The 26,912-nt window shown below is 41.2% G+C and overlaps 1 protein-coding gene and 1 pseudogene across 3 annotated transcripts in view; both read right to left on the bottom strand.

The window, feature by feature from the left end:
* Positions 1–8,682, bottom strand: part of LOC147613992 (exocyst complex component SEC3A-like) — a 116,274-nt gene extending 107,592 nt beyond the window's left edge. For both annotated transcript variants that reach the window (XM_086781977.1, XM_086781978.1), the window contains exons 1-10: positions 8,435–8,682; positions 6,332–6,405; positions 6,097–6,177; positions 5,927–5,994; positions 5,733–5,835; positions 5,231–5,376; positions 782–899; positions 597–701; positions 368–469; positions 119–256 (exon numbers count right to left, since the gene is read on the bottom strand). In XM_086781977.1, the coding sequence (XP_086638103.1) occupies positions 119–256; positions 368–469; positions 597–701; positions 782–899; positions 5,231–5,376; positions 5,733–5,835; positions 5,927–5,994; positions 6,097–6,177; positions 6,332–6,405; positions 8,435–8,600 (1,101 nt within the window). In that variant the 5' untranslated portion in view covers positions 8,601–8,682. The remainder of the gene's footprint in view (positions 1–118; positions 257–367; positions 470–596; positions 702–781; positions 900–5,230; positions 5,377–5,732; positions 5,836–5,926; positions 5,995–6,096; positions 6,178–6,331; positions 6,406–8,434) is intronic.
* Positions 1–26,912, bottom strand: part of LOC147613986 (pentatricopeptide repeat-containing protein At1g11290, chloroplastic pseudogene) — a 291,042-nt pseudogene that overhangs the window by 56,916 nt on the left and 207,214 nt on the right. The window lies entirely within an intron of this gene.

Here is a 26,912-nt window from a genome sequence, read left to right as displayed (position 1 = left end):
TGGTTATGCATCCAAACTGATGAAAATAACTACTCCTGTGCCTCCATAATCAATGGGCACATAAAAGAAATAACCCAACCTACTAACCATTGAAACCATCCAAAGTCACAGTACTTACTGCCCGCATGTTCATGTAGCATGCATCCAAATGAGGGGGCTCAAGAGCACGTAAAGATTGTGTCAACCATTCACATGCCTCCACGTTTTGTGGCATACGAGCCTCATCGAATGAGCCTACAGTCAATGATGATATATACTGGAAACAGAATATTTTGAAAGCATTAGATGCTAAAAATCCTTCAAGTGAGCTCAAACTAGACAGACTATTCTCACTGCCACTGATAAGCACGATGATTTGATACACCACCTCATCCGGTATCCTTAACTGATCCAATAGTTTTTTCAATTCTTCGACAAGCACAGCATTATTGATCGCTTGCATTTCCAGTTTGTTGTTTCTCGTTTCAATCTGTTACCAATAAGGACCCTTCTCAGTGTCACACACTATCAGTCTTACCTTAAACCCAACATCCAAGCATCGGGGTAGAGCTTCTCATGCCACTCCCAATACAGTACAGAAGGTTCATCAAACCCACCGATTCGATATCTTCACGCATGTGCCTCAGCTTCACATTAAAGATGCGAAGCCATTCATCCAGATCATCAACACTAGACGCAGCAACATTCAGCTGGTATAAGACCTGCATCATCAACTTGGCCACTTAACACCAGCAAATCGGGTAAGAAAAAAAAAAAGGATAATCAAGGGGTGAAAAAACACCTCCTCCACGAGTGGCTCGCTCTCTAAAATAGCATGAACATTAGCGGCTTCTAAAGCCAGAAGTTCTCGTTTCAACCGCTCAGAAAATGCTTCTGCTTCATCAATGCCCATAACATACCTGTAAACAGTCATATATTGGGCTTTTAGAGGCATCAGCTAGCTTGGCATTTTAGAGAATGTCAGCTAAACAGCAGGCATTAACCTCTTTACTCTTCAAAAATCTCAACCAACTTTAACTTTCGAGCCACTTTGTAGATGGCCTACATAACGTTTTGGTATTTGATTAGATGACGTTTCCCAAGATGTCTACATGGAAATTTTAACTTAACCATAAAGGAGTCCCTAGCTATTAAGACGGGTGATATCTAATGTGTTTTGTGTCACGTGCATCCCGCACTTGGATGCTACGTAGACATATCTGTACAGAAGGTGCAGGACCTGGGATGGTAAACTGGTCCCATGTGAGCCCAGTCCGGGACGAGTCAGCCAGGGTTCCATCCTCGTCGTCCGAGGTCAGGTGTGCTTTGTCCTGCACATGAGTCCAAGGTCAGGTGTGCACTGTCCTGCACATGAAACAGTGCCAGTCCGCGCTGTGAGTCTCCCTTTGGAATGATGTCAGTGATTCTGTGTATCTGGTATGGTACTGGATGCCAGATCATTGTGTAGATAGTTAGGGTTTGCATATAGGAAAGAGGCCAGCCCAAGGGCTACCCCGAGTACTTGTGTGGGCATGGGGACAGTGTAAAACCACCCCCATGAGGGCCAGGAAGGTCCTGGCTGTACCCACCAGCCATGGGTAGGCCATGCAGGGCTGTAGGACAGCCCTAGGGGCAGGCCAAGGGTAGCCGATTGGTTATCCAGCCCTAGGGGGGGCGTAGGGCAAGTATGGGGCAGCCCATACAGGCTTCCCAGCCTCCAGAACAGTGAGTAATCAGTGCCCAGCCTCCAAGACAGCAGGCGCCTAAGTGTCCAGCCCCTTTTTCCCATGCGCATAAGTGCCCAGCCATGGATTAAAGTGATGCGCAGCATTTACTATATTTTATACTGTATTTATTCACTCGTGGGCAAAAACTGGGACAGCCGACTGCTTTTAAGGCAGCCGACTGGTCATCCTAGGAGGTATAAATACCAAGGCCCACAATCCATAAGGATAGAGATGAGCTTTCTCATCATCTTCATGATCTGCGCATCACCAACGTGCTTACCCAGCTTTGGCCCTTGGTTTAGATGGAGTTGGGAGGCTTAGGCCATAGGGATCAGGACGGGGAGATGGTGTCCTCCAGCTTGGAGGTGCTGCTCATTGTGTTCCTTTATATCTCTGTGGCAGTTTCCCCCTCCTACAGATACCTGCATTGCGACAGGTGGAACTTAGATTATGCTTACTCTCGAGCTCGGACAGAGTGGCTCGCCTTCGTCCTAGGGATGACTATGACAGCCATGCCCAAGACTCTTCGAGTGGAGGGAAGTTCTGATAGTTTTGCTTCCCACAGAGATTAGATATGTGGATGGCCTCATGGAACATCCAGGGTTTGGGGGGGAGTGTTTTCAAAGGCGTGGCGTCCTTAGAGGAGAGCTCCATAGATCAGCAGTTGGGGGACCCATTGATATTCTCTCTCTCTATACTCCACCCTCCTCTCCTCTATGGATCTGAGCTCTTTGCGGGTGGCTAGTTGGCTGGGTCCAAAAAGAAGCTCTGGCATTATATCTATACTCCACCCTCCTCTCCTCTATGGGTCTGAGCTCTGTGAGGGCGGCAGCCAACTAACCCTCCATCCACGGGCTATTTGGGGAACTCTCCTAAAAACGCTGGAGCCTAGAGAGAAGCAAGGCCCTAGCGAATGCTCCTCTCCTCCTCACAGAATCCAACTAGTCTGCTATGTACTACCTACTGCAGTAAACTGCTGATCGCGCCAAGGCCTACATCCAAGAAGCCTGCGACAGAATCTGAGAGAAAATCCAGCCCCTCCCATATCTGCTTTATCCTGTTGCAAATCTCGGAGTCCTGTTTGAGGCTGTCCGGGATCCTAGTGCTCGAGTGTTTGTCCTGCCCTCCAGGGATCCTCCAAGGACAAAATAACCAGAGCATGATCCGAGAAAGTAGTGCCTACCAAGATACCTATCATGCCCCCACGACCGCAAGCCCACTCATCCACGTAGAATCTATCAAGTCAAGAAAGATTGGGACCAGTGCTCCTCCTGTCAGCCCTCGAGAAGCACAGACTCCCAGGGCTGCATCCAAACTCTGGCAAGTAACAAGCGTCCTGTCGCCGAAGTGCCAGGATCAATTCCTCCCAAGCAGAATTCTCTGAGCCAGAAACTACAGCCGTGTCTCCTCCGAGTCTATCCTCTGCTAACAATATCATTTTGAGGGACATGGGAGCTACTCAAGAGCAACCAACCGAGTCGTGAGACAATCAAAGTTAATGGCAATTGCCAACAACTTGGTGTTCCATGCTCACACGAGCACATTGAGATATAGTATCACTTTGTGCGCGAGCTAATCATGGATGGAGAGGTCAAGCTGTGTCTAATGCCTACGAGACAACAGAGAATTGTGAAGATATTTGCACAAAGGGTCTTGGGAGAGATCTGTTGGAGCAGCATCTTCATGGACTCAACGTTGGACCAAACAGGTAGTTCACCAACGTGTGGACATTGAGGGGAAGTGTTGGAAATCAATTCTCCACCCTCGTCATTGTCATTGTGCAGGTGACGGGTTGCTCTATTTTGTAAGGCTCTCTCTATGAGGAGTAGCCATCGTGTTGAGCATCGAACGCCCAGCACTTCCCAGATTAGACACTCGATGTTCGCCATATGTGGCCGGATGTTTAAGAGACGGCTTATGTAGACTTGGCACCAAGCCAAGTAGGATGCATACAAGTGTGGATCCATTGACTGCACTCTTGGGTAGAAGGAGATATTCCCGAAACACCTAGTCCTTGCATTAAGAGGCCTGAACAGGCGCCAAGACGACCTCAGATGGATCTAGAAGTTGCGCCAAAAATGTAGGTCTCTTGTTTAGTTTAATATGGTTCCAGTTGGGTGGTGATGTGGTCGGTTCAGCCCATTGGACAAGTGGTAAAATGGCCAACATGGTTCGACAGCTTCCTTTCGTCATAATTGTGATTAGATCTATCTTCACTAAGATGTGGACCCTTGCTAGTGCATGACATCCTCCATCAAGAGTCTACCTAGATTGCCATCAAAGCTCCTTGCTGAAGCGCACATGTGAGCAGCCGCCATCAATTTGTAATCAATTTGCAAAAAAATGATTCAGTATTATTCTCTCTCTCTTGCATCAAGCTCTTTGTCTTGTGAAGTTCAGGCTTTTTGTGTACAAGCTGAAGTTCTATTTTTCTTACATGTTCAACATCCAGCCAAACAGAACATTTCATACTGACACTTGGGCTGATTTTTGCAACTAGATAGCAAGATGTTTCGCCTGATTGGCAAGAAAGGAACCTTTGTTTCTCCATCCAAAACTTGCTTCTCCATCTTCTTTTATTCCATTGAAACTGTCTTTTAAGAGGTATAACCGAAAACACAAAACCCAAGAGTCAGCCCAAGAATACCAAGACTCCTTAAAAATACAGGGAAAGCCTGTTGAAAGTGTTAATCGAGGCCCATCCCCATGCACATTTGTGGGGGTGGAGACCTCTGGCTGATGGCTAGAAGTTGGAGGTGGGATCTCCGTGCGGTGGTTGCTGGAATGCTGACATGGTAACAGAGCCTGTTCTCTCGGTGCTGGACCTGGTGGGCGTGTGGGTGCAGCTATGTGTGGGCGGTGACCTTGCGCTGCTGTTTCGGTGGTAGCTGATGGCCGTCTGGTTCGCTGTTCCGTCCATTTGTGTACACCTGGCTGTGTGAGCCGTCAGCAGTTGCTTGGTGTGAAGCTGGCATGGGCGCTGTTGTGTGCGTTAGGTGTGCTGTAGGCAACACGTTGGCTGGAAAAACCGGCTGTTGTTAATGCTGCTCGATTAAGGGGAGGTGTCGAAAGCGTTAATCAAGCCCCTCCCTAGTGGTTGACAAGTGGCAGGTGTCTTGTGAGATATACAAGGGAGGCAACGAATGGTGGAGGCCCGTGCACGTTTTAGGGGGTGGAGACCTCTGGCCGGTGCCTAGGAGGCGGAAGTGGGATCTCCGCACTCTGGCCGGCCTTGCCGTGGTTGCTGCTGGAATGCTGACAAGCCAGGTAAGAATGTCATAGTACCAATAGTTTATTGAAATGAAGGAAGGGGTTATTATCTCAGATTTGGGACTGTTACAAGCTTGGCCCTTCACATGATACTTTATTTCATTAAGAGCAAACATGATGCAATAGAGAATGTGTGCTCTAGTTATTACACGTGATGTTGGCTTGTGAGTGCAGAGGACTCTGGTATCTTCTTACAGCCCACAACCCCACAGTGCACAACGTATATAAATAACAAAAATAAGGGGGATACCTACGTATCAAGTAAAGCCTCCATATCATCCTCCTCCGCCTTTGAAACGAGATCCCTCTCCACAGTTACTCTTAACTCCTTCGGACCATCAGCAACTGCACCAGCTTCAACATTCACATGCCCTCCCAGTGGAAGTGCCTTTGTGTTTGCCTGTACAAAAAAAAATCGCGTCACTTTCTTTTTATATGGTTGATGATAACCTTTACACATGACAAAGGACCACGCAAGTACTAAGCCAAATGTCATTGCAAGTAAAGTCCCTCCTCTGAAAGAGACTATCATCAATGTAGAGGCAGGCAGCAAAACCACAATAAATCCCAACTAAGAGGCATTCAAAGCATGTTCTATCTGTTTTAAAAAAACCTGGGGTACTATTTTCACAGCCTTCACACGTCCACCCACAGCAACCCTCTTGTGCACATGCCACCACCCACATACTCTTGTTGCATCTAAGCTATCTTTTTTTCTTCAATTCAAAAACTGGCCCAACAGGCAGAATTTCAAACCTGCGCCCAGAGAGCCACCTCCACAATGTCCATGCCTATGATCTTTGGCAGGCGACCAAGGTTTTCCTTGCACAGCTTTAAAATGCATGTCAAAAATCGATTTCTGCCACATTCAGTAAAAATCAACAAGACATTCAGTAAAAATCATGAGATGATACAAGGCTTTCTGCCAAGCGCTCAAAATGCATCTTGACCTGTCATCAATGCTCCGCATAGTCCACTGAGGAGGAGCCACACTTTGATTTGTCAAGTTGTCAAAGCCCTGGACATCCACAAGTTCACGATTCAGAAAAAAAGGAAAGGTTGCACAGCCCTTATAGAAGAATGCATTACTATCGATCAAAAGAAGAGAGAAGAGAACAACCAAGACAAAAGTGCAGCCGGCATTGTCACTTTGTACTGCTTCAATCTTGGTGAGATGTTTCAGTTTATAAACTTTTGCTGGCTACAAAGTAAAACAAGACATAAAATCAATCTCTTCCAGATCACGTGCGGCCCAAAGCCAAACAGAATCTTTACATAAATCATGGGTGTGCCAAAAAAACTGCTACAGCCACAGCATCTTTGGAGTTACCTTATGATAAGCCATGAATGTATACCTGAAATCCACGAGACAAGATCTTCAACACTTGGAGATTCACCTTGAAGTTTTGTGTGGTTGCTGACCTTTTAGCTGCAAATAAAAAAGAAAAAATGCTTTCAGTACTCAAATAAAGACTGACGTATAACTGGGGTCCAAAACTGGTGCATAGGGGCTTTCCCCGACCCCCCCCCCTTTTCACAAATGAAAAAGGCCATTTAATCTTGTTCCAAGAGCAGAGGAAAACCCCACCCACTTCTTACCACGAAACTCAATTCCTCTTACAAGAGATGTACAATCAACTGCGGCTAATGTATTCTAATAAGCGATGGGTTCTCCAGTAAGCTTTGTTCAGCCTGTACGCACCCAATGCTATTGACTGCATCAATACCACCACCCTCCCTTCTCTATAAGTCAGTATGTGAATGAGTATGTGCGCGTGCACATGTGTGACATTGCATACATACAAAAAAAGGCAAGTCCTCCTCATCAAAGGCTGACACACGCTCCTCCATGCTGGAAGCTCTAGAAGAGAGTGGGTTTGAGTCTATAGAAGGCATGCAGAAGGCTAGCTAGAAATCTGTCTCTGAAGAAGAGATATCCTGCTGATGGAGCTTGGGGACTTAAATTCCACCTGAAACCGGTGCCACGCAACCTGTCTCTGAATGGCCAAGAGGAGCTTCTCCCAAGGTTTGCGAGAGAGAGAGAGAGAGAGAGAGAGAGAGAGAAGATAGAGTTGACACACAATATTGGGTCCCAATTACCCACTAAAGGGCTCCCCCTACATGCAAGCAAGAGTATTTGCTTATATTTCTTTGGAGAACTTTTACAATGAATATGAATGATGACTGAGGATTGCCAAACGCAAAAACGAAGTAGACCAAACGCAGGCTGATGCAAAAGCTGTCCAAGCGCCTTTGAATAGCTCTTCAATGACCACTATGCAAGCCCAAAAGTGAGGGATGCACAAATGTTGGCTGAATGCTGAAGAAACTCTCCAAGGAAACCTTGGGATTGAAGCACACTGAAGTGCTGAATGCTGAAAGTATGCATAGGAAAAGCCGGAGGCTTTAGGCACACAAGAACTACTTGGAACTGCTGAATGATCATTTATCTTGTGCTGCTTATATATGTTTATCTGCTGCTGCTTGGCCAGTAGAACAGCTGTCAGCCCTCTTTTATTTGGACAAAAAATGCCTTTTTACAGCATTTAATGCTGGGCATGACATTAATGATGCCTCCTTTGATGCTGGCCAACTGTCTGCTCCACGACTGGCTGCCCTATCCATCCCTGATGCTGGCCGACTTGAATTATATGTTTCTTTATACCGTCGGCCAGTAGTTGATGGCTGCCGACTAGTACCAACCTATCCCATGGGCTGGCCTTTGGCTGGCCCCCCATAGACATGCTTCCCATGCAACTAGCTGTTTACATACTTCCGATGAAAGACCTATGCTATGTTGGTGGGCCTACTATGGTCCTTGCAATAAGTCTCGCGTGCTGCTTGGTCTAATCTAATAATCATGCAACAATGGCCTGGTCTTTGCTTTGGTAGCCCCTTGCGCCTTGCTGCAAAAGGATTCGCCTGCTGCTTGGTCCAATGATTCTTAATTAATCATGCACCAGTAGCCTAGTCGGCCCTTCAGGCTCTGCTTGGTGCCTTGCTGCACAAGGATTTGCACTTTGTTGGATAAATAACTTTCCAGAGTAAGGTTGCTGTGGGTGGAAAACTTGGTTGTCATAAATTTGGAGTTGATTCTTAATCAATTTGTTTCTCCTTGTTGCAATGTATGCATTCCCATCCTAGGGTTGCAAACCCTGGTGAATTCTCAAGCTCTCATAGCTAACATTGACTAGGGAACAACAATGAGCTTATAGGCCAAGTGTTTGCATATGATGTTCATGTATTTGCATGTAAGTCGAAGATGATTGTCAATAAGATGGGTGTATATGATGGGAATACATGTATTTGCATACGAGTTGAACTGAACATGCAGACGGATCAATCATATGATGGGAATACATGAGTAACCTGAACATGCAGATGGATCAGTGAACTTGACAGATGGATCAATGAACTTGAAGATTAGATGGGAAGGGTATGTATGTGAGAACACTTACATGTGAGAGCGAAGATTCTTTGCTTGGAGGCCAGGCTTGTTCTGCGGGCAACGGAGGAACCCCAGCGGAGATGGCTCTTGGACACTCGAAAGGCCATGAGCACATTGTTGTCCGAGTCCCGGAAGGCGGCCTCTGTTAACTGAAGCACGTCCGTATCGTCCGCCATTCGTGTACTACTGGCGTGGGATCCCTCGCAAAGGATGGAGAGAGTCAAGTGAAGTGGCGGGGAAATATGTCCATCTTATGACTTATCGAATTTTGGCGCCTAGCTCCTTATGTTTTAATAAATGATAGAAATTATTTGCCTAGCTACTTATGTCCATCATATGACTTATCGAATTTTGGCGCCTAGCTACTTATGTTTTAATAAATGATAGAAATTATTTGCAAAGAGAAATAAGTAGTAGCAATTTAATGTGAATTAAAAATGAAAGCTAGATCTGATCAGAAGGGAAGTCCTACCCGTAGTTATGGTCATGGTTTGTCCTCGATATACACATATTCGAGGCAGTTTCAGCAAACTCCTTGAAGGCCACACACAGCTGCCACAAGTATTGCTTACAGCCACACCCCATTCATCACTCGACTCTTCAAACATAGAGAGGAGCTTGAGTCACATTATGCCACACACTAGCTTGCTAGATTTACCCTGCATAGTAACAGAAGGAGACTTTCTTTTGTCTTGTACTAGTTTGTTGGTCCCATGGGTCATATTTGGCCCCCAGTGGGACGATAATACAATCTTCTTCTTCTTCTTCTCTCAACTACCCACATGCAACCTCCTCAGCGTTGGCTCAACGGTAGTGCCCATGCCTCTGAAGTGGAGGTTGTGGATTCAAATCTACCCTAGTGGCATTGTAATTTTAGTACCAACTCTCGCATCAAAAAACACTAGCCACATGCAATAGAAAAAAGCATAAGCATCATGACGTTGAACACAGCATTACATAGGCATAACCAAAGACCAGTGAATGTAAGCAATCTGGCAAATTACTAAGAGATAAAAAAGTAAGGAAATTTCACACTTGAAGACATGCACTAGCATTGTAAAGTGCTTTGATATAGGAAGAACAATTCACTACAACTTCCTCTCTCCTCACATAAAAGAAGTCTTCATAACTCTCCAACTATAAAGTAGCTTGCGGCAAGGGCCATGCTCAAGTGGATGTGACATATGAGTGATTAGTAGACGTGGGGTATGCTTAACTTGATAACGCAACATGTGATGCCTATTGAATGGACTGTAAAAATCATTCTAGACAAAAAGGGCATGGAGGCTTTTGACGATGCACATAGGACTACTAACCATCTATAATTTTTAAATTGCTAAGCTTTTCACGTGTTCCACAAGCTTGTGGAAAGGATGGAAGAAATCCATAGAAACTAATGTTTGCCATTTTACAAATCAATGAGAAAATACATCAAACATGAGCTGTGCATGGGAAATATATCCTTGAAGATGCTTAGAAATGCTCAAATATGAGCTATGCATGGGAAATATGACCTTGAAGATGCTTAGAAGTGACATTTATGTCACCCATTTGATTTGGGCCTTCCGTTGATAAACACAAAGCCGGGTTGATGGAATGGAATGTGCTAAGTACATATTTGTATCCTCTTATGAATTACTTCTCAAAGGGTGCCCATAAGTTAATGGTTGCCTTAGGACAACTTTGCATGCATAACAAGCTCATGATCAACCTATAGAGAACAAAAATCATGCTAGTTAAAACCTTACTTTCCATTACACTCTACCAAAATCAACTAGTGGAAGTAGTAGACACTTTTAAATATCTAAGTGCCCTCAAATCATAAATATAGTAGCAACACTACATAGGATAAAAATTTCACATCATTCTTTGGGTCCCCGTGCATTTGTCTCCTCTTATGAATCACTTTGTGGAGGGTGCTCATAAGTTTATTGCTCTCAAGGGATAACTTTTTTTGCAAAAGAAAGGGGTAATTTTTTTGCGAGCAAGATTTCTTGAAAATTTATGAAATTTTTTTCAACTCTAGCATACAAAAATTAATATACTAAGACATACAAAAACATGGATTTGTACATAAATTTAAGATGGGTAGATTACATAACACAACAGCAAGACTATCATACTGGTTTAAATATATCCCCAAAACAGATGGTTGCCACTTAAGATACAAAACACTTCAATTGATGAGCCCCAAAAAACCTAATCCTAGATGGTTAACCAAATAAATATCGTGCTTCTACTACAAATTTGTGTGACTTGACTTCCACTACTAAAGGAATATTAGGGAAAACTTCAAATGCTCAGCAACAAAAAACCTTTTGCCAGCTAGTTACATACATATCCTCCTGAGGGGTGCAAATATTATCATCATATATCCACGATCGATAACCAAGAGCATGAGATACATGTTTGGCTAAGAGTCATGGCTAGTGTATGAACATGTGCTCGTTCTAATGAAGACCTAGAACCCACAAAAATATAAAATAGATGTGCTAGCAAGGTATGGCTTTCCCTTTGTAACCCTCTTCTTGAAATCCAAACAAGAACAAGAAGATTTGTTCTTCACATAAACATGATAAGGTGTTTGACTAGCCTTAGATTATCTGCACTTCATAAGGAATATCACACTCTTCATAGCTTCCAATTCAATCTCATCTTCAAGCACATACTCCATGAACATAGCATTTGATATTCTTTTGGTTACCACTTTAGATATTCCATGTCTCCATTTTGCTCTTCTTTGACCACTAGATGACCCCTCCAACAACATCTTGAGTATTTGCCTACACATGACCTTCCACATCTTCTACTAGGTCTACATGTATTGGTCATTGCTCTTTGGTATTAAGCTAAAATCCCCCTTTGGTAAGCATCCTAATCTCTTGGGTGGTAATGTTTGTTCCCTCATCTATGATCCATATTTTTGGAGCTACTTGTGCATGGGTGATGTTGCATTCTAGATGCCAAGCGTGGGTAATGTCATCATTACAAAACCACATGAATTGTGCTTTCTCACACCCCCAAGACCTGGATGTCTCCTCTCAGACCATAAGCAAGGAGCAACAACTCCACATGTTAAGCCCTTAATGAAATGGTTGCATTTTACCTTTTCATCAATCAAGCCAAGGCACTTGAATTTGGAGTTTAGGGGTCCTATGTGTTGCCCAAAGAGTCTCGTTTAATGCTTGTTCATTCACACATGTTGCCAGCACCACCTTGCAGCCCATGATCTCTGGTAGCATCGAATTCTGAGCTGATGCTCCTTGGTTGACCCCTTTGTGGATGGTCCCTATTCACAGAACCATGTCGATGTGAGCTACTCTTCTCTATCTCGACATTTAATGATAGGTTTCTCTATCTCCATGCAGCTTTGCCTCGCATACATTGAGGTCCCTGCTATGAACAATACAGCTAACTTATGGTGGGGTTGGTGTTTTTCTAGATGATGCTCTTTAGATCAATGCCTCCAAGCTTGGTCCATCTCCTATATGTTTACCAATCATATAAGCATGTTGCTTTGCACTGTGTAGTAAAGCATTGGCCATATCTGAGATGCGTGCATCATACAATGTGATCTTTCTCTTATACCCCTTGCTTACAAGCCAACTTCCATGATACTCTCTGCCAAATTTGTTATAGGTGTGCAAGCATCTTCTTGTGGACTTTCCCCCCCCTAAATGAACATAATACATAGTCACAGAGGGAAAACTAAAATAAACTCATAATAAGCTCAAAGATCAAGGAGTAATGGCAAGATATATATTACTGTGTAGACATGAGATTTCCCCATTGTGCTATTCTTGCTTCCCACCAAGAAAACCAACTATCTAGAGCTGACACATGGTTTGCCTCTTTAGTAGATCCTCCCCTCCAGCAATTCCTTATTACTCTACTTTGGGCGAGTGCATCCTCCTTTTTCTAGCATTTCTCCATGATTCACACAATGTGATGTGTTCTTGTTGTAGTGCTTTCTTGATATATTTTATAGTACGCTGGTGTAGACTTTGTTTCCAACAAAAGAGACAAGACCTTTCTTGTTCTTCCATGGGTTGCTCAGGGTCCCCATTATACACAGCCCTTACGACTCTCCAATTGGCTTGAGCCTCATCAGCCAATAAACCCATAAAAATTGGCAAAAATGTATATTGTTATCAGTTTTTAAGTGCTAACAAGTTGTCATAGCCTTCTCCAACAGGCATCTTTGCTCTTTTCTATTAGGCGAGGATACTCATTAGCCTGATGGTGGATGAAAAGTAATAAATTAATATCATCAATGCACTGGAGTTAGCTTAAATCCTATATTCCTTACCTTCGGTGCTTCACCAAAGGGCTTAGTTCTTCTAAGAAATTGGTTAGCTCAACATCCCCAATTATTGTAGTCGTGTAAGAATCTTCGGACTCCTCTTTCACCATAGAGCTCATTAGCAACACTTTTTCCACATTCCTTTATATCTTCCTTGGTCCAGCATTCTTATCAACCTTTTTAACACATCTATAACTAGTTGCCTAGTCTTTTCTATTTCCCTTTTATAAGTGTCTGGTTGCACATGGTGATTGTGCTCACCAATGTGTACCGTTAGCTATGTCATTATATCAAAAGGAGGTACAACATAATAGATTTGACAGTTGCAAGAGGCAACATAGTGAGCATGCCTCCGATAAAAGTGGAATACTATCTTGTTCTTTTCCTCCTCAGTCACATGATTCCCAAGTCACACTTTTTTTAGAAGAGATTCTTTGAAAAATGTGATGTTGAACTTGTTATTCAAGTAGTCTACCCGTTGGCATTGGATGGACCCCACACAATGACTCATCCTAATTATATAATTGATTGACATATTACAAGTCACTCATGTTATCCACAAATGCCCATCAAGTTATTTTTTTCATCCCATTTGTTGTTTTAATCTTCCCAAAGGTACATGGGAATTCCATAACAACGTCCCCATTATATTGTCTTGGAACCTCTTTGACACAAATCCTATTCACAATGTTAGCAATATGCACCTTAAGTATATATATCCTCTGTTGGTCAAGTATATAAGGTATGATGCTTTGAGATACATGTTCCCCATTGTCATCAAAATCCAAGTTTATAACTCCCAATAGAAGTGATGGGGCTGCATGAGGCATATCGGGCGAAGGCCTTGTCAAGGTTGATTATTGTACCGCTAGCATCCCTAACTTGGGCTCTTTTAAAGCACACAATATATGTCAATGATAATCTTAAGTTAATGACATAATGAATATTGCCTTCAATATCTACATTAGAAGGAACTCTAACCATGTTGAGTGGTAACTCACTTTCAATTTATATCGCAACATTGAAGATATCCATGGTATACAATGGCTGATGAAGCTTTCCAGGTATCGATGAATAAGTTTTTCCTTCTTAATGAGAGGTATGCTTCAAGAAGACATTTCAATATATTGTATGCCCTATATGTTGGCATGGATTTTCATCTCATCACAATGATTAGCATGTTTGGTAGGGCTTTCAATATCTGGTTATATTGTATGCCCTATATGTGGGCATGGATTAGATGCCCGGTACTTAACATCTTTGAAGAAGGTTTTTTACGAGGGCCACAAAAAGTATCTCCTTGACAGCCATGAGTTGTGAGAGAGATTTCTAGGGAGGTCTCCTCGTGTACTAAAGCCAAGTGATTGGAGGAGGGCATGGGAAGTGGATCCAAGTTGTTCACCCCCCGAAATAAAGTGGCTATCCATCTTCCATCTACTCCCATACTGGAATGATCTTCTAGTCAATCATCTTCTTGACCCTATGCAAATTTTTAAGAACATAGCCTATATGCTTTGGAAAACCATCACAGGTGCTAAAGAGAGCAAAAGGCATAAAGGGATGGTTTACAAGAGGTGGGTCATTGCATGCAACATTTATGGGCACATAGTAGACCTGATAAGAAACTCGCAGCGGGTGCCCAGGGGACTAGGGCCTTTGACACACTTGTTGATACCATCAATGCATATTAAAACACTTAAACATGGCCACAGCCTTAACACATATCCATCATCACTTTGCATAAAACATAAAAGCTGGACAAAACATCCACAAATGCTGGAAATGGAGCTTGCACACGTGACACCGCATAGAGGCCGGAATGGGCCGACCCCCCCCCCTTGGAGTATTTTATTACCCAAGGAGAATAATATCATGTACAAGCTTTGAGGGTAGTTGTCTGCAACCCATTAAATGATTGCCTCTACCTCCATTGCTCTCGGTTGAGATAGTCAACTTTGTGATTTATAACTCTAGCAAACTAGGGAAGGACGGCATGCAAAAATCTAAAGAAGAAAGAAGATAGCAGTGCGACGAGTTAGAGAGCAGCTTGAATGTGCAAACTATGAAAGGGGTGAAAGGTTTCCATAAAAGCAATATTGCCTTACTATTTGTTAGTCAGTGTGAGGAGGTTCTAGTCCCGAAATTCGTGTAGGTTTCAGTCCCGAAATTCATTGCCATATTTAAGAAGGTGGCTTTACCAACTTGTAAAACTTGATTCTAAAAGATTTTTTATTACTTCAAATCCTTATAATAATTATCAAGTTGTTTTTAGAAATAATGATAGTAACTACAATTTAATGCAATGTACAATTACTTAACTAATATTGTATTTGTATGTGTAATTAGATGACTAATATTTATTGTGTTGGTTGAATATATATGAATAAATAAATTTGTACTTATTGTATGTATGGATATGCATACACATTGGGATCTCTTATCAATGACCCTTTCATAGAAATCTTGTTGTGTACCTCTTCCCCTATAACAACCCATTAAAGCACACCATGTAATTGAAGACCCATGTTCATTGTTTTCTAAGATTTTGACGATATTCATGTGAACCCTCAGTTCCTTATAATCTTGATGATTTTAGAAATGGTACTTTAGGGCTCTTCATAGTAAGCTTTGAAAATTCATAGGTAAGGATGCACATTGCGATTGTGATGCAGACTAGAGGAGACGATGCTTGTCGAGAACTATAGCTTTGTTTGCATCTATTGGACTTACCTTATGTAGCAAAAAAGGGCTCTATTGAGCCCCTTAAGCATCAACGCTAGCGAGACTTGGTTCCCTTTTTGTGTAGCTTCACAAACTAGAGGGACTAGAGGGATTCACATTGAGATTCTACTGCAAACTAGAGGGGGCATGCCTTTAGTAGACTACAGGTTTGTTTATGAGCCCTTTTTTTTGTGAATGTAAGTAGCCACAAATTTAGAATAACCGTAAACTTTAAAAAAGGTAGGCATCTTTCACAATTTGCCATGATTGGCTGAACATTTTGATCTTGTAGATGAGGACTATCAAGAACTAGAAGTTTGTTTACATCTATTGGACTTACCTTCTATAACAAAAAAGGGCTCTGCTGAGCGTTAATGCTCAAGGGGCTCAGTAGAGGCACTTTTTTGTGAAGTACATTGTTAAACCCTTGGTTCCCTTTTCGTGTAGCTTTGCAAACTAGAGGACTAGAGGGATTCACATCGAGATTCTGCTCTGCAGACTAGAGGGGACAGGCCTTCGGTGGACTATAGGTTTGTTTATGAGCCCTTTTTTGTGAAGCTTCACAAAAAAAGGGCTTTGTTAAACCCCTTGAGTGTGGACTATAGGTTTGTTTATGAGCCCTTTTTTTGTGAAGCTTCAGAAAAAAAGGACTTTGTTAAGCCCCTTCAGCGTCGACGCTAGCACTACCACTCAAGGGGCTCACCAAAGCCCTTTTTTTGTGAATGTAAGCAACCACAAATTTAGCATAATTGTAAAGTAAAAAAAGGCAGGCATCTTCCATGGTTGCCATGGTTGGGGTAGATTCTAATCGTGTAGATGAGAGCATGCCAATCCTTTAACACGCAAAGCAGCTTCACAAAAAAGGGGCTCAATAGAGCCCTTTTTTAAAATATGTTTGTATCAATGCTTCGGTTGCATAGTTTAGTGTTATGTGCACACAGAAATACTTGAAGAGTTAGGCTTTTCCATAATAAGGGTTGCATGTTATTACTATCATCGTAAAGGAGTATCATGTGAATGTGGTACTATTTGTTTGAGTTGATTCACCATTCATCATGTTATTACTATCATCGTAAAGGACTATCATGTTTACTCCTTTACTATCATTGTAAAGGAGTAAACATGTGAATGTGGTACTATTTGTTTGAGTTGATTCACCATTCATCATTAGTAGTTTTGCAAGGCTGCTCACCTCTTTGACTAATCCCTCGTCATCATTACTAAAATAAAATCTTGTGTGAAATCCTTCAATGTATTGGCTTCTAAACTTGCATGAGGAGTGTTTATGCGCAAGGGGATGTGTGTCAAGTAGATCAACTTTTTCAATCTAAGATGGGCTCTGTGTACGTGCATGCGTGCGTGCGTGTGTGCGTGCGTGCGTGCGTGCGTGTGTGTGCGTGTGTGTGTGTGTGTGTGAGAGAGAGAGAGAGAGAGAGAGAGAGAGAGAGAGAGAGAGAGAGAGAGAGAGAGAGAGAGAGAGAGAGAGAGAGAGAGAGAGAGAGAGAGAGAGAGAGAGAGAGAGAGAGAGAGAGAGAGAGAGAGAGAGAGAGAGAAGTTGATGTTGATGTTTTAGCTTCTATTGGTAGGGATTTATTTATCTAAAGAGCTCCAAAGGATGGCATCAAAGTGTGAGAACACAAGTATTATTTGAATGTAGACTCTTCATGTTTATGATACAAACTTGAGAAATCTTAAGTTGTCTAATAAAAATAAAATTTTAATTGCACTTTCCAAGAGTTATGCTCTACAACCCGGGAGAACAACAGGTAGAGTGGTAAATAAAGAAGTTCTCTCTTTGACCACACCATGACATGTATCGGAGGAGGAAGACATAACTACATCCCATCCCACTATTTACAGAGCCACAAGGGGCACATGGAGACATAACTCATGTACTAAAGGAGGAAGCCATAACTACATCCTATCCCACTATTACAGAGCCAGGAGGGACACATGGAGACATAACTCATGTGTCTAAAACTCAAGTTCAAGGGGAGATGGGAGGGGATCACGTACACACAACCCATGTGTTTGAAACACATGTTTAAGTGATGAAGTCTCACTCTGAGGGTACACAAGGAGGAAAAGAACCTAAAAAAGGAACCCACCTTCCAATCCTTTTGGGAAGGAGATTCAAGTTGGGTTATTGTAGGGCACCCTTATGAAGTTCTACATGAAGTGTGGCATAGATCTTCCACCCATACCTCTTTGTAAACTTGTCCCAAACGAGGCCATTCAAACTGCTTCAAGTGAACTGGCATCTCTACGCTCAAGTTTTGACTCCAAAGTTTATGTTTCCTCAAGTGCTCCATTCCTTGTGTCCCTGCACAGGCCATGAGAATATTTTCTATATATTACTCTAGAGGATCATGAAGAATGGGGAACGACATGGAATGCAATCTAGAATAAGCTTGACAATGAACTTGACGATGAGTGGATTGACCTTAGGGGAAAGAAGTTTCTTGTATGGGATGGGAACAATAGGATGAAATCCCTCATATGCACACATCTAGGAAGGTAAGTGATAATATATTTTTCTTTTCATAAGGTGATAGTTTGATTGATGTGATTGCTTATGTTGGTGATTGTTAATGAATGCAGCTTACATCCACTATGTGACACATCTGTGTTAAGTGTCTATTTCTTCAATTGGAGTATGAAGATGAAGGAGAGTCATTGTTAGCTTTAAAGGCTACCAATGAGTAATATACAATTAACCTACCTGATTCTCTGATTGGTCTATGTTGCTTACATGTTAGAGGTCCTCTATGGCCTATCATTGATACTTTATCATTTAATGTTGTTTATGTGTATTTGGTTTATAGGCTCACAAGGGCACACATTGAGGCCTCATTCATCCATGAGGTTTTTCTTTTCCAAAAGTTTGGCCAAGTTGGCAAAGCTTCACTATTAAGTGGGTTGAGCGAAGAAGAAAGAAAGTGGGTGGAGATTGAGATGGCCTTGGAGAATAAAAGTAATGACACATGGTACACAATACCTATTGTTGTTCTAGCACAGCTAGAACAACAATAGCTAGTATGGAAGGTACTCGAGGTCTATGCTTATCTTTTTTGTGGGTGCGTGTGTTTGTTTTCTTTTATATTAAAAATTTTAAACATTGTGGGTTAGGTGTAGGAGGAGTTCACTGAGGCACTGTAGAGTAAGACATATCATCTCAACAAGGATTATATGCCACAAGACGATGATGTGTGTGCATACTCCAAAGCACTGAGAATTGTGGAAATGCAATTTAGGGATTGGGCATACAAGATGGCACCCACTAGTGCCAATCTTGCAAATGGTAATGGATTCTTCCATATCCTATACTCATTCGATTGGAATGCAAAGATTGAAGCACCTATATCAAAGGATAAATATTGTTCTTATCCCTAGTGTTGGTTGAGAGGTATGCCCATTTGAATAAGGTACTTACATTCCATGTGAACCCCATTTTCATGTAGCTAATATGAGTTTATGTGGATAGTAAGAAAGAGATTATCCATCTTTTGGTGACTCCCAAGAAACAAGATTCTGTGCTTAAGGTGAATAAACGATTGTGCATGCATGGGCATGGGGGGGTGCATGTGGGGTTGGTGCCTATGGGGGTGAAGTTCGATTTTTTTTGCGAGCTTTTTGGAGATAAGATAGTTTTATGCGAGCTTGTAAGAAAAATGATACATTTTGGTGAGCTTTTATATAGTAAGTATTTATGAAAGAGAAATAAATACATTCACATACATACATACATACATACATACATACATATATACATGCATATTCTCAAACATACCTACCTACCTACCTTCCTACATATATACATACTACATATATACACACATGTGTACAATATATACATACATACATGCATGCATACTCCCAAACATATACATGCATACATACATACATACCTACATACCTACCTACCTACCTTCCTACATATAAACACACATTTTATGTCAAAGAAATTTAAATATAGGCACAAACATACCTATCTATGTACCTTTCTTCCAATACGTACAATTTATGACAAGGATACTTCAACTTTTCATGCATACTCAAAGACCAATATTTATTTCAACACAAGTGAAAACAAGTATTCCCGGTTCATATTTTCTTACAAAAAGATTGAGTTCACATTTCCTTTATAAGAAGATATATGGTTGGTACAACTCCTTTACCATAGCGTCGCAAGCTACCTACAGTAAGACTTTAGAGTACGTGACAGTATACTCCATCCCAAAGCAAGACAAAAATATTGGGTTCAAATTTTCATACAAAAAGATTTACTTCACATTTCCTTACAAGCTTAAGTAGGCACAAACATGAGAGGCTTGATTAAAGCTTAAGTATAGGCACAAACATCCTTGCTTCGAGGACGTGATAGTATATTGCCCACATCCTCTGGTGATAGTGTCAGTTGATGCATTACCATATCCTCATTCTTATGTAATCCCAAAACTCGCAAGAAGACAAAATAGATATGCTTACATGCAACGTAAGACTTTCCTCTAGATTCTCTTTGCATGAAATCAGGACATGTACACCAAGGTTGTACCTTGATGTGTATAAAATAGTCCTCTCCACTCTCACATGCCAAATGAAAAATAGAGTAGGGGGACGGGTGCATTGCACTCTCATTAAGGACTGTCGCTGCTGTCATGGCCTCGGCACTACCAATCCTCTTTTCTGCTTCTTTGGAAATCCAATGCCGCCACTTGGTTGATCTCTTTGTATTATGTGTAGCATCATGTGGCCTCTTGTCACTTTCTTTGTTTCTCGCTGCTTGTGTGGATGTTTCTCCCACCCCTGACACAAAAGGTTCTTCATGAGTAACATCTAACTTGAACCCTGCCTTTACTAATTTCTCTACCTCTTGGCTGGTTATGTTGGTCCCAACATCCACTTTCCACATATCTGGGTATGATGGCTTGTATATTATGTTTGGATCTACATGCCATGTGTGTGAAACATCTGAAGGACAAAACCACATCATTTGAGCCTTTGGCCCTCCCGAACCAGGATGTCGTCGCTCTGAGTAGAAGCTAGGGGCAACAACTCCAATAGAGCTTCCCTGTATGTATGAGTTGCACTTAAGTCTTCCATCAATACCTCCCAAACATTTGACTTTTGAGTTCAATGGGGTTCGTCTAATGGCCCACATTGTGGGTCCAACGGCCTCTTCCTTTACATGCATTTGTCCTCCGCTCATTGTGCCATAATGTTGTTTAGGTTCTTCATGTCCTACATCTTTGTTTCCTCCAATCATTGGACTTTTTGGTCCTCCCCTTGAAGCGTGACTTGCTGCACTGTTTGTTCTGGATCTATCTCCAAAACTTACTCTTCTTGCTGTTCCCCGGTTTTGACGATGTCTGCTCTGCATGACATAACCTGGGCGATGTGAGCATTGGTCTACTTCCGTTGTCCTCACCCTCTTTAGTTGAATAGTCTCCTTATCTCCATGTAGAGGCCTTGATTCCTCATACATAGGAGTATTAGCTACTGTTTCATGGACCATGCGAGCCACTTGTGGTTTTGTCGGTCTTGACCTTGCTGCCACCCTGTCTAGCAACTTACTCAAGCTTGGTCCCTCACCTTTGTGCTTCCCCATTTGATATGCATATTGCTTTGCACTTTGTAGTAAAGCGTTTGCCATATCTGAAATGCACGCATCATACAAGCTAACCTTTTACTTATATCCTTCACCAGCAAGCCAACTCCCATGTACACTTTCAGCAGATAAGTTTGTTCGAGGGGTTTGTGCTAAATCCACCGAGCTTAAGACCACCTGCACACAAGAGGTTTCATACATGAATTCACAAAATTGACTCCAATGCAAATACATCCATACAACATATCATTTCTCCATAAAATTTCTCACCCTTGACATGAGGTTGCCCCAATGTGCTATTCGTACTTCCCACCAACTCATCCACGTATCCATTTTACTGATAGTTTTCCCTCATGAACATGTCCATTTCTCCACCACTCACGAATCTCTTTACTTTTTAAGAAAGCTGACTCCTTATTGGTTGCCAATCTCCATTCTTCACACAAGTCAATATGGTTTTGTCAACTTTCTGCCTTCACGCATTGTTTAGCATGCTTCATCAAACTTTGTTTCCAATGGAATAAGCACGTTCGCTCCCTGTCCTCTATAATGTTGTGCGGACCCCCATTGAAAACGGTCCTAACTGCACACCAATTTGACCCTGCTTCATCAACCATAAACCCATAGAAGTGTGCGGGTGCATAACCGCATTGCTCCATTGTGCTATTCAGCATTTCCCAAAATAGTACTTGGCTTTTTGTATCCTCCTCCTTCATTTCCCATGTGGCAATTGTCAACAGCTCTTGAACACTATAGGATTTTGGAGAGAATTTTTTTCAATCAGCAATCATTCAAGGTAAATGAAAGAAAGGAAAAAATAGAAGTACGTAGTCTTACCTTGGGTCATAAACATGACAAGCCATTGTTGACCAACCAAAAACTCGATGAGTGTGATCAAACAAAACCCAGGACTTTGCCAAGTCACCTCCACTATCACACCGCATGCGATTCACCAAGTCCACGCCTGATCTGGTCCTCGCAAGACATCTTAAAGACATAACATTTATCATCAGGGCCACCTTGTCCTGGGAAACGGCTACCTTGTATGAATGAATAGCGAGATCTTCTCTGTATAAGAAGGATGCTATCAAAGCCCTCTCCTATCGGCATCAATTTTCTTTTCTCCTAGGATACAATGCGTCTAAATCTAAAAAACATAATTTCACAATAAAGAGAGGACCGAATGTAGAAAAATACATCCAAATATAATTAAGTTACAGAATGAATACTCACCTCTGGTTTTCTACAAGAGGACTCAACTCCTCCAAAAAATTGCAGAGCTCATGATCCCCAATACTTGTAGGTAGCTCATCATTTTGATTCATCATGGAGAAAAACAGCATATCCTTCACAACATCCATCTGTATTTTTCGAGGACCTGCACTTCTCTGGGATTTCAACATTGGAGAAACAAACATTTTCACGCGCTCCAACATTGACCTTGAAGTTCCTAGTTGAACTGGATGTTCATGCAGCCCAGTGTGGAGCATCATTCTTGTAATAGTTGTGTCACACGAGGCATTACGTAATACACAACACATCTACACACTTGCACACAGTGTGCAGTTTTGCGACAAAAGTGACAAACTATTTTAGTTTTCTCATCCTCTGTCAGAAGTCCAACTGTAATCTTTTTTGTTAGATGTCCATGAAAGAAGATGTTGTTATACCTTTTATTGTTCAAGTAAAAGTTCAAGTAAAAAGGACAGCTGAGCCTATGGCACTCCAAAGCACCAACACAATAGCTAATACGCACGGTACAACTTACAGACATGTTTGATGTTACTGGACATGTCCATAGGTGACCATCATATTTTTGCTCCAAAGTGTTATTTTTATTCTATGCATTGAAAAAAGCATATTAGAAATATTTTTATTATAAAAATATTATTTTCATTAGAATTAATTTCTATGCATAGAAAGATGCATGTTGTGAATATTTTGATTATAAAAGTGTTACTTTCATCAAAATTGATTTTTATGCATAAATAGATGCATAAAAGATTTTTTTAAATAAAAGTGTTACTTTCATTAAAATTAAATTTATGCATAAATAGATGCATAAAAGAATTTATTTTATTATAAAAGTGTTACTTTCATCAAATTTTGATTTTATGCATAGAAAGATGCATAAAGAATTTATTTTATTCCAAAAGTGTTATTCTCATCAAATTTTGATTTTATGCATAGAAAGATGCATAAAGAATTTATTTTTATTTCAAAAGAGTTATTCTTATTAATTTTGATTTTATGCCTAGAAAGATGCATAAAGAAATTTATTCTTATTTCAAAAGATTTATTCTCATTAATTTTGATTTTATATATAGAAAGATGCATAAAAAAATTATTTTTACTTCAAAAGAGTTACTCTCATTAGTTTTGATTTTATGCATAGAAAGATGCATAAAGAAATTTATTTTTATTTCAAAAGACTTATTCTCATTAATTTTGACTTTATGCATAGAAAGATGCATAAAGAATTTATTTTTATTTCAAAAGAGTTACTCTCATTAATTTTGATTTTATGCATAGAAAGATGCATAAAGAAATTTATTTTTATTCAAAAGAGTTATTCTCATTAAAATTGAATTTATGCATAGAAAGATGCATAAAAGATTTATTTTTATTTTGAAAGTGTTATTCTCCTTAAAATTGAATTTATGCATAAATAGATGCATAAACGGATTTTTATAAAAGTGTTATTTTCCACTGAAGTTGTTCTTATGCATAAATAGATACGTAAAGAATCTTTATATCAAAAATAAGAATTCTCTTACATTCTTTAAATAGATGTGATAAGATGTAGATAGATGAAAATGAATGATAAGGGATGTGATATGTGAATCAGATAAATGTGGATGAATAGATGAGACGTGATGTCATGTGAATCAGCATGTAAATGAATGATATAGGATGTGAATAAATGTGTTAGCATGTGAATCGGGATGTGAATGAATGATATAAGATATGAATGAATATGTTAGCATGTGAGTCAGGATGTGAATGAATGATATAGGATGTGAATGAATGTGTTAGCATGTGAATCGAGATGTGAATGAATGATATAGGATGTGAATGAATGTGATAGCATGTGAATGAATGATAAGGGATGTGAATGGATGTGATGTGATGTGAATCGGGATGTGAATGAATGATAAGAGACGTGAATGAATGTGTTAGCATGTGAATCGAAATGTGAATGAATGAGATGTGATGTGAAATGAATGTGATAAGATGTGATGTAAACTAGATAGATGTTAATGTATGTGAAGTGATGAGATGTATGGGTAGATGCAAGTGGATGAGATCTGATGAGGATAAATGAGGAAATAAGTGATGAGATAGAAAAAGATGTGATTAGATGAGAATGGGAATACTTATGAAATAAGTGATGAGATAGAAAAAGATGTGATTAGATGAGAATGGGAATACTTATGAAATGAATGTGGATTGATGTGGGTTGATGTGTAGATAATGTGGATTGATGTGGATGGATGTATGGATGATGTGGATTGATGTGTGGGTAATGTGGATTGACGTGAATGAATGTATGGATGATGTGGGTTGATGTGTGGATAATGAATGTGGATTGACGTGAATGGATGTATCGATGATGTGGATTGATGTGTGGATAATGTTGATTGATGTGGATAGATGTATGGATGATGTGGATTGACGTGTGGATTGATGTAGATGGATGTATGGAAGATGTGGATGGATGTGTGGTTAATCTGGATTGATGTGGATGGATGTATGGATGATGTGGATTGATGTGGATGGATGTATGGATGATGTGGGTTGATGTGTGGATAATGTGGATTGACGTGAATGAATGTATGGATGATGTGGATGGATGTGTGGATAATGTGGATTGATGTGGATGGATGTATGGATGATGTGGGTTGATGTGGATGATGTGGGTGGATGGTTGGATGATGCGATTGGATGTGATTTGATGTGGGAATGATGTGATTGGATGTGATTGATGTGGGAATGATGTGATTGGATGTGATTAATGTGGGAATGATGTGATGTGATAGGGATCGATGAAGAAAAAAAATTGTGGGAAGATGAGAAAAGATGGGGACTAATGTGAAAGGATGTGAAGTGATAAGAAAAGATGGAAATATTGTTGGAACTGTATTTGTATGTGAAATCTGTTTTTAAATGATTGTTTTATGTCAAGAATGTTGGGGAAGCATTTTGACCGTCTTATGAATGAGGTCGTGGGGGAGACCTATCTGTTAAAGTTGCAACTGCTGACGGAGAGTCAACGGAGGACGTATCGCATAGCAAGGTCGGCCGAGGTCTTGACCAGCCTCGGTTTGATTTAAATGTTGAGCTTCCGGTACAGTGGATGAGGGACCAAGGAAGCGGCCTATGAGTGAAGCGCTAGGTGACCTGCGAAGGATCCTAGAGGGTGCTGACCATACGGTGCTCGGGCTCTGGGTCATCGAAGACACCCACACGTACATCGGGGAAGATATTGGAACAAGGAGTAAGAGTTGTTTTCTGAATTCGGGCATGGATCTGGTTGATTGATCTTGCTGGTCCTCAATAACGGATGAGTCCATGGCTCTTTTATATGTGTTAAAATTAGCAATGTGTTGAGCTATGGTGGATCAAATGCTAGAATCAATATCATTAACAAAGTGATTAGATGATAATTAAGACGTGATTAGTGAGTAATTAACTAATAGCTTAATGTAGGCATGGATAATCAAAAACCAGCAAATTCTCATTAGGCCAATGCCTCAATTTATAGTGTTTACATCCCAGCATCCAATTTATAGTGTTTACATCCAAGCATCTAATCCCACTGATTTCTCCTTGATTCACTCCACCTCTTTTGCTTGATTCTCTCCACCTCTCCCAGAATATCTCCACACCTCCTAAATCTTCTCATGCTATCCTTTATTCTCTCCCAGTAGATTCTTCTCACCTTTTCACAGGTTCTCTCACATTTACAGATTCTCTTTTACAGCCTCTAACCAAGGGCTTGTTCCCGCACACACCCTTTATTCTCTCCCAGTAGATTCTTCTCACCTTTTCACTTCTCTCACATTTACAGATTCTCTTTTACAGCCTCTAACCAAGGGCTTGTTCCTGCACACACCCTATTCACTTGTATATTTCAACACCTCCCCTCAAGTGAATACTCCTAGCGCACCTGGACCCTATATCAAGTTTTCGCGACCAATGCCTAGCACACCTCCCCTCAAGTGAACTTAGCACACCTGGACCCTGTACCAAGTTTCTCTCTTACTTGATAGTCCGCGACCAGTGCCTCAAGTCCCTAAACTCGTAGTCCTTGACACTCTCTCTCTCTATGTGTCCAAGGCTACTACAAGTGCCCGCGACCTTGACTAAAGTGCTCACACATACATCTACCACGTGGCCTACATCATCAGTGGCTAAGAGGTGGTTTTACTTTGTTGGGGCAGGTTACATTGGGTTGTGGGGTTTCTCTCTCTCTCTCTCTCTCTCTCTCTCTCTCTCTCTCTCTCTCTCTCTCTCTCTCTCAGAAAAGATGATCCGACTCCTCTTCCTTAGGAGCCTCCATGAAGTTTGCTGATGTCGTTCCTTCTTCACTGGGTTTGCTGTAGCAGTCTCTTGCCTCGTGTCCTGGCTTTCCACAGTTGTGGCAAGTGAAGGTCCTTCCTTCTACTCTGCCTCTTCCTCGTCCTCGTCCTCAAGAGAGAATCCTCCTCACGTGAAGAATGCTTTTTCTTCTCCTGTTGTTGAGTCAAGCCATTTCTTCTCTTTGCCTCTGCTCTCTTGCTCTAGTAGAGATCCTTCTATCTCATGTAGCTTCAATTCAGGTACATTCTTTAGTGTTGCTACAATGTTTTCATA

The sequence above is a fragment of the Cibotium barometz genome, chromosome 43 (genome assembly GCF_041138505.1).
Source record: "Cibotium barometz isolate CiBa-2024 chromosome 43, ASM4113850v1, whole genome shotgun sequence".
Classification (NCBI taxonomy): domain Eukaryota; kingdom Viridiplantae; phylum Streptophyta; class Polypodiopsida; order Cyatheales; family Cibotiaceae; genus Cibotium; species Cibotium barometz.
The sequence above is the reverse complement of the archived record's forward strand: the minus strand, read 5'-3'. Positions and strand labels throughout refer to the sequence as shown.